The sequence below is a fragment of the Lathyrus oleraceus genome, chromosome 6 (assembly GCF_024323335.1).
Source record: "Lathyrus oleraceus cultivar Zhongwan6 chromosome 6, CAAS_Psat_ZW6_1.0, whole genome shotgun sequence".
In the NCBI taxonomy this organism is placed as follows: Eukaryota; Viridiplantae; Streptophyta; class Magnoliopsida; order Fabales; family Fabaceae; genus Lathyrus; species Lathyrus oleraceus.
Window position 1 is genome coordinate 121271792 of NC_066584.1, and position 16798 is coordinate 121288589.

A 16798-nucleotide genomic window follows, 5' to 3' on the forward strand; every position below is an offset into this window, starting at 1 on the left:
ATTTAATTTCTGTTTTACTTTTAATTATTTTAAAATATTTTCTTTATTCATAAAAATATCCAAAAATATTTTCCATATTTCTTAATGTCTTATTTAATTTTATTTAATTTTTATTTTCGTATTTATTTAATGTTAATATTTTATTTTAATTATTTATTCTAAGTGGTTCATTTTAACACACATCTTTTTCTTGATTTTATTTTTATGTCTTAAAGTTATTTTTAGATTTTGATTTTTGGGATGAAGGTTGACCACTGTCTCATGGTCAACCTGACCTTTTCTTGGAATTTTATTTCCCATTTTCAATTTATTTTGGATTTATTTTTGACCTAGTTTGTTTGGTTGACTTTCGGTTTGACCTCTGTTTTATTTTAATTAATTCATGCACTAATTTTTACTATTTTTAAAATATTTTTGGGGGATGATGATGTCCTGACCCCACCTCATTTAGTTTAATTTTTCATAATTTTCTTGAGTAATTTGCTATTTATTTGATATTTATTAAGTTGACTTGAATTTTCAGTTGACTTCTTTATGATCGATGTTTGACTTAGGGATTGCTTATGGCAATTAAAGAGATCTTTTGATCCTCCCTCGTTCATCTCTTATGCCATGTATTAGAGGTCTTTCATCTTGATTTTATTTGGTCCTTACCCCATTTCCTGATTTAATTATTTAGTGGACCCCTTGTGTGCATCTTTTCATCTGCCTGATCCATTTGTTATCTGTTACACTTGTTTCTTTCACCCATGCTTATTATTGCTTGATTGTTTAACATGTTCATACTTCTCATGCCTTGTTTAATGCTCTGTTATTTCATTCTATGATTCTTTAATTTGATTATACACATGTTTACTTGCTCATCTGATTTGATTAATTGTTGCCTACTTGTATGATGTATGAGGCATATTATTCTTATTGTTTGATTGCCATGAACAATCCCCATTCATAACAAATGTACCCCTCTCCCATAAAGTGTATATTATTTATTCTTTCATTCTTTATTCATCTGTTAATACAAGAATTAAAACGAACATCCGATAATCATTTCAAAACAAGATCAAAAGCTCGATCCAACATCGAGTAATCATTTTCAAAACTTAACAGAACCAGCAGGTATTCATTTATTCTCTTGTAAGTCGATTGCTTCAGGCATCGCCATCTACCTGTAAGTCGATTGCTTCATGCATCGCCATCTACCTGTAAGTCGATTTCCTCAGGCATCGCCATCTACCCTTATCCGTGGCTCCTCTCCTTGCTCCATTCGTCGACTTTTGTTCCGTTTAGGTAGCACCCATTAGGTAGAACCCTCTGTATGATAACATAGGTAGAATTCCCTTATTCTTTGCATGCTAACATTAGGTAGACGTTCCCCTCTGTAAATCCTAACACATTTGTCCATATTGCATGACAACTCTAGGGCAGAGCTTCCCTACTTTTAGACCTTCCGCGCGTCTCCGATCTTGTGGCATGTCAGCCCGTCCTATTGCAAAGAGGTAACTGCCTAAGACTCGATTCAGCGAGCTGCGACACCTACTGCTAGGACGTTGAACACATTGCCCACTTTCCTTTGACACAGCTGGTGTCCTCTTTTGTAAGTCCATGTTCAGATGGCAATCCTTGACCCCTAGTTAGTCGAACTACGACAATTCTGATTCTCATGTTTAGATGAGATACATAGGCACGAGACACGATGTCTTGCCGAGTTTGACTGACGTCTAACAACTAATCCTTGCTTGCTTTCGCCCTTGTTGCGATTCTTTTCTCTCGCCCTCGTTGCGATCGAGACCTTCCCTTTCTCTTGCCCTAGTTGCAATCGAGACCTGTGTTCCCGTAGTTAGCTGAACTACGTTTTGCTTTGATTCTCATTCCAGATGAGATACGTAGGCATAAGACGCGATGTCTTACCGAGCACACTTCTCTTTAACCCATAGGTAGCCGAGCTATGAAGACTCTGATTTTCATGTTCATATGAGATACGTAGGCAGTGGATGCGACATCCTTGCGAGTCATTTTCCTTTTAACCTTCCTTTAGTAAATAATACCTTAGATATACCTACACCCTTTAGACTAGAACAACAAGAGTGGATCCCGTAGAGTACTACGGATGCGTAGGGGTGCTAATACCTTCCCTTCGCATAATCGACTCCCGAACCCAAGATTTGGTTGCGAAACCTTGTCTTTTCCTTCTCCTCGGGTTTTCTTCAATCGTTTTCTTTCCCTCCTTTGGGATAAATAACGAACGGTGGCGACTCTTCTGTTTTCCTTTTCCTCGTCGGTTGTTTTTTCGCACCAGTTGCAACAGGTATGCTGAAGTTGACTAGTAGTATGCTCAAAGAGATCATAGAAGGTCAGAAGTTGGACTTGGGATTGATTGACCAGTTGATGCTAATCAATCAAGGTAAAGAGGTGGACTTAAAATTAGATGAGAATGGGATTATGAAATTTCAGGATAAAGTTTGTGTGCCGGATTTGCCAGAGCTTAAAAAGATAATTCTTGAAGAAAGTCATAGGAGTAGTTTGAGTAGTCATCCCAGAGCCATAAATATGTATCAATACCTTAAGAATACGTTTTGGTGGCCATGTATGAAGAAGGAAGTTCTTGAGCTTGTGTATTCTTGTTTGACTTGTCAGAAGCCAAAAATCCAGCATCAGAAGCCATCTGGATTGATGTGACCTTTGAGTATTACTCTGTGGAAGTGGGATATCATCTTTATAGATTTTGTCGTGGGTTTTCCAAATACTGCGAAAGGAAGTGATTCGATATGGATTATTGTGGATAAACAAACTAAGTCGGATCATTTTGTGCCGATAAAGATCACTTACCAGTTGCAGAAGTTGGCAGAGATATACATCAGCGAGATTTTGAAGTTGCATGGTATTCATTCGAGTATTATTTTAGATAGAGATATGAGGTTCATGTTAAGGTTTTGGGAGAGTTTGAAAGAAGCATTGGGAACCAATTTGAGGTTGAGTTCTGCTTACCATCCACAGGAAGATGGTCAAACAGAAAAGACTATCCAATCCTTTGAAGATTTGTTGAGAGCTTCTGTTTTAGAGCAGAAAGGTAATTAGGATAGTTACTTGTTGTTGATCAAGTTCACTTATAACAACACTTTCCATTCTAGTATTAGGATGGAACCTTTTAAATATTTGTATGGTAGAAGGTGTAAAACACCTTTGTGTTGGTATGAATCAGGTGAAAGTGTTGAGTTTGGACATGATATTGTTTAGTAGATTACTAAGAAGGTTAAGATGATTCAGGAAAAGATGAAGGCATCACAGGGCAGGATAAAATTACCATTATAAGCAAAGGAAGACACTTGAATTTTGAGAGGGGGATCATGTGTTTTTAAGAGTCACTTGGGTGACTAGTGTAGGTCACGCGCTGAAGTCTCGAAAGCCCACACCTCATTTTATTAGTCCATATCAGATCCTTGAGAGAGTAGGAGAAATGGCCTTCAAAGTTGCCTTACCACTATCTCTTTCGAATCTTCATAGAGTTTTTCATGTATCTCAACTTCAGAAGTATATTTTTGATCCATCCCATGTGATCCAATTGGATGATGTGCAAGTGAGAGAGTACTTGACTATTAAGGTATCACCCTTACAGGTTGAGGATCGAGAAGCGAATAACTTGAGAGGTGAAGATATTAATTTGGTTAAAGTAGTGTAAGGAGGATTTGCTAGAGGAAGCATGGCGTGGGAGCTAGAGAGCCGGATGAAAGAGTCTTATCCAGAGGTGTTTCTTTCAGATAATTTTCGAGGGTGAAAATTATTTAAGTGAGGGAGAGTTGTAACACCCAAATTCTTAAATTAAATTATTTTAATTAAGTTTAAATGCCTTATATTATTTTATTTGAGTGTTAGAGTGCTTTATTTGATTTATTTGGTATTTTTGGGAATTATGGATTTTTTTATAGAATTATTAGAATTTTTATAATTAAAATTAATAGAGAAATAGAGGAATTTGAAACTTTAGGAGGAAAACATAATTTTAATATTATTAGTTTGGTAGGGGAGAATTACCATGAATTGAGGGGGAATGAATGTAATTAATGAAAATAAAATTAGGTTTTTTATTTGTTTTAAATAGAAAAATAGGGAGACAAAGTGTTGGTAGTGAAAAGTTATGAACTGAGTTAAGAAACCCTAGCAAAGTAAGAGTAGCCTTCGTAGTTGTAGATTCAAGGTTTTATCTGCAAATTTGAGGAAATGAGGGGGGGGGGATTATTCATCTATGGGTGTACTATGCATAAATGATAAAGAGAGATCATAACCCTATTCCTTGTTATTTTTCCTTTCTCCCATTGAAGAGGTTTTGGACCTTGAGATGGTTGTGCAAATCTCTCTAGATCATTATGTTAATTACTAAATTTTGTATGAATTGACATGTGAAATTTTGAGTTGTGTTGTTCATGCTTACGTGTTTTCGAGAGGATGAACATAATGATAATTTTATGATAAGTCGGTGTTAATATGATTAATCTGTGTAGTATGTTGTGTTAAATGTTATGTAATTCATGTATGATATTGAATTTATGGTGTGAAATGCTTGGGCATGTTAGAATATCATTGAATATGGTTTGGGATGGTTAAAGGTTGAAGAAGATGAGTTTAGAAGTGAGATTTTTGGGAAAATCCCAAGTGACAGTGAATTGGCCCCCTGCTACAATCGATTGGTTTCCTGCTTCGAGTGAAAAATGCTGGACAAAATGTTTAGAACAATCGATTGGTTCCCTTAGACAATCTATTGGTTCCCCTGTTTTTCGCCATAACTTGAGTTTCGTGACTCCGATTGAGGCATGGTTTGAAGCATTGGGAAGATAACGCGTAATACTACCTTATAATAATGATTTAGAGGTTAAATGCGTGTATGAGGATGTGAGAAAGAAGTTTAAATCCGTAAATTGAGTGGTTTGATTCAAACGTTTATGAGTAGTTTATAACTTGGAAAACAATTTGATGAGTCATTGATTTGAGTTTGTTATGTTTTAGAATTGTTTTGAATTAAAATGGTTGAGTTAATATAATTAGAGTGAAATATGAAAGGTTTGGAGTGGAATATTGATAGTTAGAGTTGAGTTTTCTGATATGTTCAAAGTTAAGTTGAATAGTAAATACATTAAAGTTAGAGTACACCTTGTGACTCTTAATTTTGAATAAAAAATGGTAGAGTTATTTGTGAGCTATGTTGAGTTATGAGCAGACTTTGTTGAATTTTGATGATTATATAATGCTATTTTTATCCTATTAGTGAGTATTGTGAGTTATTATACAATTATATATTATGATGAGTTATAATTATATATTATACTAAGTTATGTTGAAATGTGGGGTTCAAATAGGAACTACCGTAGTGACCTTATATTGACGATGTTGTACATTCACAGAGGAACATGTGATGATTATTGTATTGACGTTGTTTATTACATTTCATGCATCATGTATGTCAGAGATATGTGACAGACTTCAGTCTAGTGACAGGTCTCAGGTTCAGAGAGAGGACTTGTGACGAGTCTGATAGTTAAAGACTTCAGTTTAGTGGCGAGTCTCAGGTTATGAGAAGGGACACGTGACGGGCCTAATGGTTCAGAGAGGAACCATCAGTGAGTAGATTAATCAGTAACATAACCCTGATATCCAAGTTTGATACCACATGTATCAGATTAGAGGAGATGATTACATTGTATACTTACATGCACTTGTGATTGTTGATTGTTGTGAATGATTCATATGTTTGATGTTTAAGTGTGTTATCCTTGACTGTTTTATGTACCGCTAACATTTATGGATATATCCTCACCCCATGTTGTTTCTGTGTTGTTCTTTACCCTTGTGGTATAGATAGTCAAATAGAGGATCCTTAGTTGATGTTGAGTTGGATGACGGTGTAATAGCCTTCTTTGTTATTTTCTTCTTTTCGATTTTATTATAGTTTTGTGTGTCATTTTGATAGTGTAACACTAGGATGAGTTACCTATTTCTAATTGCGTTTCTGACATTTTGGATTATTAATTTAAATGAAGTAATTATGTTTTCTTGAGACAATTAAAGTAATTATGATATTTTGAATTCAACTGCTTTATTATAATCTTTTTGAGTAAGATGCATGTTGAGAATGTGTATCACTGTTTTCGAGAAAATTATTTAGCATATTTCGTTAAATAAAAAGTTTGGGATTTATGGTGTTATAGAAGTCATCTTCCTCTTAAGACAATTAGTTCTTAAATAGGAGTTAAGCTCTGATGCCACATGTTCGAGATGTGACTTCACACATAAAAGGGGGGTGAATTGCGTGTTTCAAGAAAACTTGGAATTGAAAAACTCTGGGAATTAAAATTAGAGTTTGATCACGAGCTAATCTTGAAACTTGAAAGCTTGGACTGGTTGGTCTTCAAGCTTCAAATAAATATTTTATCACAAGTTAAAGATTTTATCACAAGATAAAGATTTTATCACAAGCTAATCTTGAATCTAAAATTGGATTTATACCAGGCTAACCAATAACCTGTAAGATTTTACGACTGACCTGATCTCGAATCGAAACAAGCTTTTATCGCGGGATGAGCATTAGCTAAAACTTGGTTTTATTGCGGGCTGATCAATAACCTATGATATTTTACCATGGGCCAATCTCTAACCTTGAAAGCTTTTGAACGAGATGAAATTTCGAACCTAAACGGAGACTTAATCACACAATCCTCAAACCAAAGCCTTTTTATGGGCTTAACTTCGAACCCAAACAAATAATCCCTAAATAGATAAAATGTTAAACCAAGGTATAAACACTTTAACTAAACCCCACAAGTACCATTTTCCACAAAACTACTCTTCTATAATTATAGATTCCTCACTTGCAAAAAGACTTTGTTGAAAAACACTTTAACTAAGCTTTTAGTGAGAGAAAGTAAACAAAGAGAATATTAGAGAGAGAGAGAGAGAGAGAGATGAAATCACATTTTCTAGATGATGAAAATAGTGGGAAGAGACCTTTATTTATAGGCTAGATGTTTGCATAAAAAAGGAAAAAATTTATGGCCTTTTATGACTTGCCAATCGGTTGGCAACATACACCAACCGATTGGTTCCCTTCAAATTAATCGATTACTATGTTAAAAATGGAAAGAAAAGATATTTAGTCGTTACACCTAATTAAGATGTTGTTCTAATCGCTTAGGGCACATTTTTGAACTGACCAAATTGATTAGGTTAAGGTGCCAATCGATTTGTAAAGACAAAAAAATCTTCATAGAGCTTTTCTGACAGTTCCTAACTCATCTAACACGACTTTAAGGTATTTTTGAAAAAACTTTCTTGAGAAAAACAAGTTTGAAAACAAGTTTATGTGTGTGTGTGATTTAGCCATAAACTTTTACGAGAATGCTCTTATGCTTTACAGTGTATTCACTTTAATGTGTTGAAGCAGACTTTCTTATACTTCAAGACTTGTCAGATGCTCCATCCTTATAGACACTTGCTTGACTTGACTTTGAGATGAGACTTTAGTTAAATTCCATTTGGTTGCCATCATCAGATAATCAAGTCCAACAAACCCTAATATTTTGATTTGCATCTTTAACCGTTTTATTCTTCTTTTTAATTGTTATCATGATTCATGGCATAATCATCTTTAATAATTATCATCATAAAAAAACATGTTCTATGTTATGCAAAAGAAGATTCCACAAACTTTTCCAAAATTAATCAAATTTAAAATTGGGTAAACCAATTCTATTCACAGAGTAAGCACTAAAAAAACACCCAACAACTTATAAGAAAAGGCATCTTGCCAATATGTATTAGAAACAAAATATCCTAGAGTTTCACTTTGATGATTTCAAAAGATCCGGCCACAAGCCGAGGGGCCAAGATTTTTAAGGGAAGCACAATCTGAATTGTTTAGGTCATACTTTTATAATAAAGTTAATTTTTAATATAAATATCCTTAAAGTACTCTCAAACAAAAAAAAACATCATAAATTTGATTTGTACATAAATAGAATAGTTGTTGTATTGGTAGTAGTAGTACGGTCTAAGCCCCACAAGTACCATTTTCCCCAATGACCTTGCATTATGAAGTGTAGGACACTCTTACAAGAGAAAGATACCCGTTGTAACAAGTCCTTAGAAAACATGTTTTGCATGTTTTTTCCTAATTTAGAAAACATGTTTTGCATTTTTTTCTAATCAATGCCTTCATCTTTTATTTTTTCAGACTCGAAAAATTAAAATTTAGGGTTTGAAATATATAGTTTTTTAATATTTGAGTAAAATATTTTATTTTGAATTTGAGTGAACAAATTTGGATATACGAATTTGAATATATGACGATGTTGAATACAGATTCATAAATATGTTATATTGAAGAAGATAAGGAAGAGAAGAAAACAAAATGTTGATTATCAAAATTTGGGACAAATTTAAAGAACCAAAAGTAAAAGACAAATTCAAACATTTCAAAGGAAGAGGATGATGATGAATATTGTCGGTGTCAATGGGAAGGCGAAGAATGAAGATGCTGTGGTTTAGAGACAATAAGACTATATCTCTATTTCATTATTATATCTATTTATTTTATTTTTGATATAAACATAATTCAATTATAAAAATTAGTAACTAAATCATTTAAAATATAAATTTAATTAAAAAATATTAACAATATAAAATAATATTTTACACATTCAATTAATCTTAAATATTGAATATCAAAAAATATTTGATTTTTATTTTAACCACATGTAAAATAATAAAAACGAATAATGATGATAAATTTACGGTATAAAACTTTTAATATTAATAATATATATTAATTAATCTCTATAATATATTAAATATTTTTTTTAAAGTAATTTTAATATTGAAATGAAAACTAACTTATAAATAAGTTAAAGTAGATAATCAAAGACGTAATTAAACATTTAATAATAATATTTGTTTTACTATTAAAATTCTTTAAATTAATTACATATTTTTAAATTTTTTATTATCTTCGTTCTAAAATAATTATCATGACACTTTCACACAATTAAAAAAAAATAATAAATTTCACAAAAATTTAAAAAATAGAATAAATAAAAAAGAAAACAATAATTTTATTAAATTATCCTAATTACATATTGATGTATTTGAATTAAAGTTAAAAATAAATAAATTAAGAATATTAATTAGATAGTATAATTAGAAGATAAAAATTAAAATTATATTGATAAATTAAAATGACAAGTATTTTAGAATAAATAATTTTTTTAAATGAGATAATTATTTTGGGATAGTGGGACTGTAACTTAAGTGTGATATATATTTGATTTAGTTTTTTAAAAAATATTTTTTATATTTTGAAGAATGATTTTTATAATTTCTTATAAAAAACATAAAAAATTTATTTATTTTTATAAATACAAAATTAATTTTTTCATACAATAACATAAATATAGATTATTAAAGATTAAAAATATGGTTAAAATCACATCACTTTTCAAAAAAATATATCCTAAAACTGATTTTTATAAAAAAACTTCAAATTTAAATAAATGTTTTTTGAAAATTATATTATAAAAAGTTATAATTCAAATGATATTTTTATTGAAAATTTTATATTAAAAAATTATAGTAAAATGATCAATACTTAAAATAATATTTTACGATAAATTATTAAAACCAATTTTGTAAAGCTTTTTAAATAAAAATATTTACTACTATAAAATTATTTTAAAACTAAATTTTATTATAGTTTTGGTCATTCTATTTTATCTAAATTAAGAAATTAATTATTTATTTTAAATTTAAATGATTTTGGTCCTCCATTAACGATATTTTCCTTTTTTAAATGATATATTTTTTTGAAAAATGATAATTTTTCGTATATAAATTTATTATTAAATTTTATAGATAAAAATATAAGTTAAAAAATTACTATTTAATCAATTTTTTATTAAAAAAATATAAAAATTATCAAAACTATTTAAATTTAAAATAAAAAAATTAATTTCATGAATCAGATAAAATTAAGGATCAAATTATAATTTATCAAAAAAAATAATTCTTTATGTCCATATAACACTGTACAATACTTATGCAAGTTTTAAACTTTTTGCTGCAATAAAAAAAGTTACCATATATTAATAATATGATATTTTTGTTATAAACAAAATACTAATAGAAAATATGATACTTTATCTAAATCACTTCTATATTTTCTGTTATGTCTTCAGTCAAATTTCATCGATAAAAGAAAAAAGAGATAGTTTTTTTATTAAGTAAAACAAATTTGAACTTAATTGATATTTTTATATAACTATAGATTGAATTGGTTTAATGAAATTAATGAAATGATATTTTATTTGAGAAAAAAGATTATATATTGATATTGTAAAATATTTTTACACTATCAACCAATCAACCAATCAGAGCATCCCGTCAAATCACACGTTTAATTATAAAATACTAGTAAGAAATGACAAAACATTATAATTCTATTGGATAATAATGTAAAAAAATTTACACCGATAGTGTATTATCTTTAATCTCATTTTATTTATGTCATTTCTATAATTTTTGTTTACTTAGTTTTAAGCTTTATTTTTGCTTTTCTTTTTAAACTTTTTTTGAAAGTATAATTTTCGAACAATTTCGCACTAGCATATTATTTATAGACTTGGATTGAATGTATGCCTTCTAGAATGTCTTCTAGATATACTATATAAATGTGTATATTTTTACCTAAACATTTTTTATTAAAATTTTTAAATATGATATTTTTAAATATATGTAAAAATAAGGTAGGATTTCCAAAATGTCAAATCACATCATAAATATTTTCATTTTTAAATAAATACTATATAAAATAATTTTCGCATAATTTAATTAAATATAAATTCTAACAATTTAGAGTAAGTAATAATTTTTCATAAATAAATAACCACATGTCAGAAGAGGAATATATTCATTTTCGAACTATATAAGTATCAACAACAGTAAACCTTCGGATTTGACTCACCAAAATCCATGACCCAAACCATGGAGGCGCTCCGATTATCCACCGCTCAACCTCACTTACCGCTCCTCCGTCGCCACCGTCACCACCACCACGGAATGCAGCGCACTACGCTTCAACCTAACCCTTGCTTCAAGCCTTTCATCGCCCCCGCGCTTTCCAAACCCGTAGAAATAGTTCCCTCTCCTTTACTCTCCGAGTCGCCACTGTCTCCTCCTCTTCCTCCTCCGTTCAAGGCTTCCACCGCTTCACTTCAGTACCCTCCAGGTTACGTCGGAGCGATTCCTGAACGGTCGCGCTCCGATGACGGCGATGCCTTAGTAAGTCCTATGAGCTATTTGACCAATATACTCACTTCTAAGGTCTATGATGTTGCTAAAGAGTCACCTCTTGAGTTTGCGCCGAAGATTTCTGAAAGAATTGGTGCTAACATTTGGCTCAAGCGGGAGGATCTTCAACCTGTAAGGATCATCAAATTTTTCATTTATGAACTGTTTTTCTTTATGGTTATGTTGTTGTTATTATTATCATCGCCCACATCTTTGAAAAAAGGTGTATGAGCCTCAGTCTCGGTGTCTGTCGACACTTGTGATTAGGCGGCATGTCTGCTTCTGCTTCTGGGTAGTGTTTTCGGTATTAGATTATTATTATTATTAACTTTTTTATTTGTGTTGATCATTTAGCTTTAGTATATGTTGTTTATGAAATTGCGGTTTGTGTGATAGGTATACTCATTTAAGATTCGTGGAGCTTATAATATGATGGCTAAACTTCCAGAGGAAGTTTTGGAGAAAGGGGTTATATGTTCTTCTGCTGGAAATCATGCTCAAGGAGTTGCCTTGTCTGCCAAGAGATTGAATTGCAATGCCGTTATTGCTATGCCCGTTACCACGCCTGACATCAAGGTTTTCATTTATTTACTTTTCATGCCTTGTTTGTTTCTTTCTTTATCTAATAAGCTAGAAGCTGGACTAGACAATAAGTTATAATGATGCCTTGTTTATTTCTAACCACATGTTTAATGAGTTTCGTTAAGATCGAATGGATCCGAAGTACTTGAGTTTGATTCCTAGGTGAAACAATCATTGTCTGTACTCTTCTGTCCTCATGACTGAAATTCGAATTACTGAGGTTCCTTTCCCTTCATATTTCGAGGGATAAAACCGAAAAAGCTACATTGTTTGTTTCTTGTAATATCTTGAGGAAAAAAGGACTAATGTGGTTGATTAAGTTATGTGTTTTTATTACTTTTGACCTTTGCAGTGGAAATCTGTGGAGAGGCTGGGTGCTACTGTTGTTCTTATTGGGGATTCCTATGACGAAGCACAAGCCTATGCAAAGAAGCGTGCTATAGAAGAGGGTCGTACATTCATACCTCCTTTTGATCATCCCGATGTCATTATGGGTCAGGGAACTGTCGGGATGGAAATTTTGCGTCAAATGAAGGGTCCAATTCATGCAATTTTTGTGCCTGTGGGAGGTGGTGGTCTCATTGCTGGTATTGCCGCTTACGTGAAGAGGATTAATCCTGAGGTTAGTTTGCTTGCATGTTATTGTGCTGACAGTTTTTTCCATTGCGTGGGCCTTTGTTCACTTGGAAAAGTTGAGTAGTTAACTGACTTCTGACGTTTTTAATGTAAACAGGTGAAAATTATTGGGGTGGAACCCACTGATGCAAATGCAATGGCTTTGTCACTTCATCATGGCCACAGAGTGATTTTGGACCAGGTTGGAGGATTTGCAGATGGCGTGGCTGTTAAAGAGGTCGGCATAGAAACTTTTCGCTTGTGCAAAGAGTTGGTCGATGGTGTTGTTCTTGTAAGCCGTGATGCTATTTGTGCATCAATAAAGGTGAGATGCCCTTTCCCTCGTGAAAGTTTGCTTTCGGAATCTCTGGTGCTGTAGACAATTTCCACACACACACATCACCATAATGTATGGTAAGTCTCTAGTTTTATGAAAAGTATAATTGAGAAATTTGAATCCACGTTCTTATCGTTTTGATGCCGGATTAAATTTTCATTTCCATCTATGTTTCTTAACAGTTTACAGCCGATCATAAGTTTGACCAAATTGGTTAAGAAATCAGATTTGCTTGGCGATTTGTGAGTCAGCTAGCAATAAGAAATTTTGAATTGATTGGTGGAGGAGTATTTTTCATATAATAACTCAGAACTAGAATAACTTTCCAAACTCTTTCATCTAAGTGTAGCTTTTTTGTTTATATCCATAAGAATTGGAACTTATTTTTCTATGTAGACCTTTGAATGTTTTGTTCATTGAATGAGAAGCACCACATGTTGTTTAGGACTTAAAGTTTTAAGACATGACACTGGTTAAGCTTGTTGCAGGACATGTTTGAGGAAAAAAGGAGCATCCTAGAACCAGCAGGCGCGCTTGCTCTTGCTGGAGCTGAGGCATACTGCAAGTATTATGGGCTCAAGGGGGAAAATGTTATAGCAATAACCTCCGGAGCAAACATGAATTTTGATAAACTTAGGACAGTAACTGAACTTGCTAACATTGGTCGTAAACAAGAAGCTTTGCTGTTAACGGTATTGCGGGAGGAGCCTGGCAGTTTCAAACAGTTTTGTCAATTGGTATGTTTACACGACTTCACTGTTATTTTTCCTTTAACAGAGTTGAACTGATTTTCTTCTCGCCTTGGCAGGTGGGGCCGATGAATATCACAGAATTCAAATACAGATATAATTCTGAGGAGAAAGCTGTTGTCCTTTACAGGTAAGATCATAGAAATAGATAACAAGTTTTATGCCGAGACAATAGTATTTTATTATCCATTGTATTTCTGTGCAGTGTTGGGATTCACACACCGTCAGAGCTAAAACAAATGGAGGAGAGAATGGGATCTTCTCAGCTTGTAACTCACAATCTAACAGATGTTGACTTGGTGAAAGATCATCTGCGTCACATGGTAAATCGGCTTCCCTTCATTCTGAATTTTATCATTTCCTTTTCCCACTAAACACATGACAAAGAGCTGCTCCATTTGATTTAATGGTCTTAAACTGTTTACTAAACACATCACAATAACTGATCCTGTTTTTGTATTTGACTAAGCTTACTTTGTTTTGAAAAACATTTTCCAGATGGGAGCCCGACCGGATATTCAGAACGAAGTTCTTTGTCGTTTTACCTTTCCAGAAAGACCTGGTGCTTTGATGAAATTTTTGGACTCCTTCAGTCCACGATGGAATATCAGTTTATTCCATTACCGTGCACAGGTGAGAATTCGTGACCTACAAAGCCCAAATTCGGACACGGACACCGGGCAACACACCTACATCGACACGTTTGACACTGATAATAATTTAAAAAAATTAAACGTAATCACAAGTGTCAGTGTCGCTTCAGACCAACACAGACATTGACACGTATTTTTTAGAGGTGTCGGTGCTACGGTCTTGTTCTTACATTCTATTCTTCTACTCAACTACTTCACTACTCAACTACTTCATGTGTACTTGTTTATTTTTCCTTTGAGGAATGCAATCTAATGGATTTCTTGAACTTGACGTGGCTAACAGGGTGAAACTGGAGCAAATGTATTAGTTGGAATTCAGGTTCCAAGCAATGAGATGGATGAATTCCATGACAGTGCCAACAAACTTGGGTATGATTATAAAGTGGTGATGGATGACCTTTTCTTCCAGCTTTTAATGCATTGATTTTGATAATTTTAGCCACTTGTCATTAAAAATCACTACCCTATATTTTATTGTGCCTCTATGTAGATATAATTTATCTAAATTTTAAGTTCACTACTACTCAACTTCTATGTTTTAAAAATATTTGAAATTTTGTGCTTTTAAAAGAAAATTTGTACATAAAAAATGTCTGATTGAAATTGCTAGTTAGTTTTGAAGTTTTCTTTCTTTATGGTGTATATTCTAATTACGTTTAAGATTTAAAAAAAAATCATTTTTGATATCTTAGTTATGTTTTAAAGGTTTTTTCAAAAATATGTTGTTAAAAATTTAATAACAATTTTATTAGTTTTGAAGAAAGTTTTTATAACAAAAGAGAGAGAAAAACATAATTTATGGTGTCTATCTTTTTCCAATAATATTAATGAAAATATGTCTAGTTTTTTTTTTTTAACTTGAATGATTTTTCACCTATAGTTTATTTTTAAAAATGTTTGAAGAACATCATGAAGTAAAGGTATCTTTGGATAGTTTAAAACCAATGCGGCCGAGTAGACCATAATGAAATAAAACGGTTTTTCTATAGTTTTAATATTATATGATGGAACAAAATAAAAGCTTCATTACATGGTTTGGTATGTCATACAATGAAATGAATTACACATTTTTTACCTTCATTTTTACCCTTATTTTATGAAAAACACCAATTTCACCTCCATTTTTACCCTTATTTTATTAAACACACCAATTTCACTCTAACTGAATTTGGTTGCTAGCCTAAGTTTCATTCCAATACCAAAGTTTTCTAATACTTTTGAAGAAAGTCTACGTTTTCTTGTTGTCAAAATTGCAAGATTAAACTTGTGTTCTATGAAATTGAAGAGGAGTAGGTACCATTTGTTTAGTTTTTTTTTTCTTTCCAACTAATATAGTGATTGAAATTTATCTTTTAAATGTGAATAAATGGGACGCCTTTCAATTTATTTAGGAGAAAAAGAATGATACAATGATTGGGTAAATTAATTTTATATTATTAATGATGATTTGAAAATTTTAAATTATTTAAATAATAGTGTAGATTTTTTTAATGCATTTTTATTAAACTCTTTATTTTATTTAAGTTATAAAAAATTACAATTGACATTTCGGTTTAAAATTGTTAAAGAAATAATTGGTCGGTTAGGTTAAACTTTCTATAAAAAAAATTTGTAAAACAATTCTTTTGAATTTCTTTTGCTAGCTACTCATAATATTTTTGTAATTTCCGTTAAATAAATATTTTTTATGTTGAAAATCGAAAATTTATTTTGACTAATTTGAAAAAATATATATCTTCAATATAAGAGATAAAAAAAGTATAATATGGTGCATTTTTTTTCCAACTATATTAAGAATGAAAGTTCATTTATCATATATAGCTTTTTAATTTCAATTATAGTCAATGTTTTTATTAAAATTCTCTAAAGAATAATTTCTAAAATTATAATTTTTTATTTTAATTATTAACAAACTGGTGAAATTTTTATGTGAAAAATGAAAACAATTTTGGAAAACACCATTTTAATAGAAGAGAGAAAAAATACAAATCAAATTATTATTCTTACAAATTATATTGATATTTTGAAAAATTAGCTTCCAAAAAAACCATTTTCTTAATTTTTTAAAAAAGAATATTCTTTACATTAAAATTACTTTTATTTTAATCTATATCAAACGACATTTCCTTTTCCAAAAGCTAGATGGAACATTTTTAATTTGGAATTGGTGCATAAGGAGAAAAAGCTTTTAAAAAATACTTTTTTTATTAATAAATAATTATTTTTTATTAATATATTTTTATAATTAAGACAATTATAATAATAAATATTAAATATAAATAATTTATTTAAACTGTAATTTTTTTTCAAAATCTCTCTTTGATACACTCTTCAAAATCTATTTAAAAAAGATCCAAAAATTATATTGAAGAAAGAATTTTAAGGATTTTGAAAGGTTTTGAGAAGTTTTTGAAATTCAATCTATATTACTATAATTTTTAAACCTTAAAAATATATTAATTATAAATATTTTTATTATTCTATACAAATTATTTTTAAAAAAATTAATAATTTATTTATTTTTTCAACGTTTGTCT

General features: G+C 31.0%; 1 protein-coding gene across 1 annotated transcript; it reads left to right on the plus strand.

Moving 5' to 3' along the window:
• Positions 1–10942: 10942 nt before the first annotated feature.
• LOC127098483 (threonine dehydratase biosynthetic, chloroplastic) lies at positions 10943–14789 on the plus strand. The gene is made up of 9 exons (XM_051037090.1): positions 10943–11457; positions 11722–11901; positions 12260–12529; positions 12641–12847; positions 13348–13596; positions 13668–13738; positions 13814–13931; positions 14107–14241; positions 14545–14789. Exons 1-9 carry the CDS (start codon positions 11008–11010, stop codon positions 14683–14685), a joined length of 1821 nt encoding a protein of 606 aa, XP_050893047.1. The 5' UTR covers positions 10943–11007; the 3' UTR covers positions 14686–14789.
• The last annotated feature ends 2009 nt before the right edge of the window (positions 14790–16798 follow it).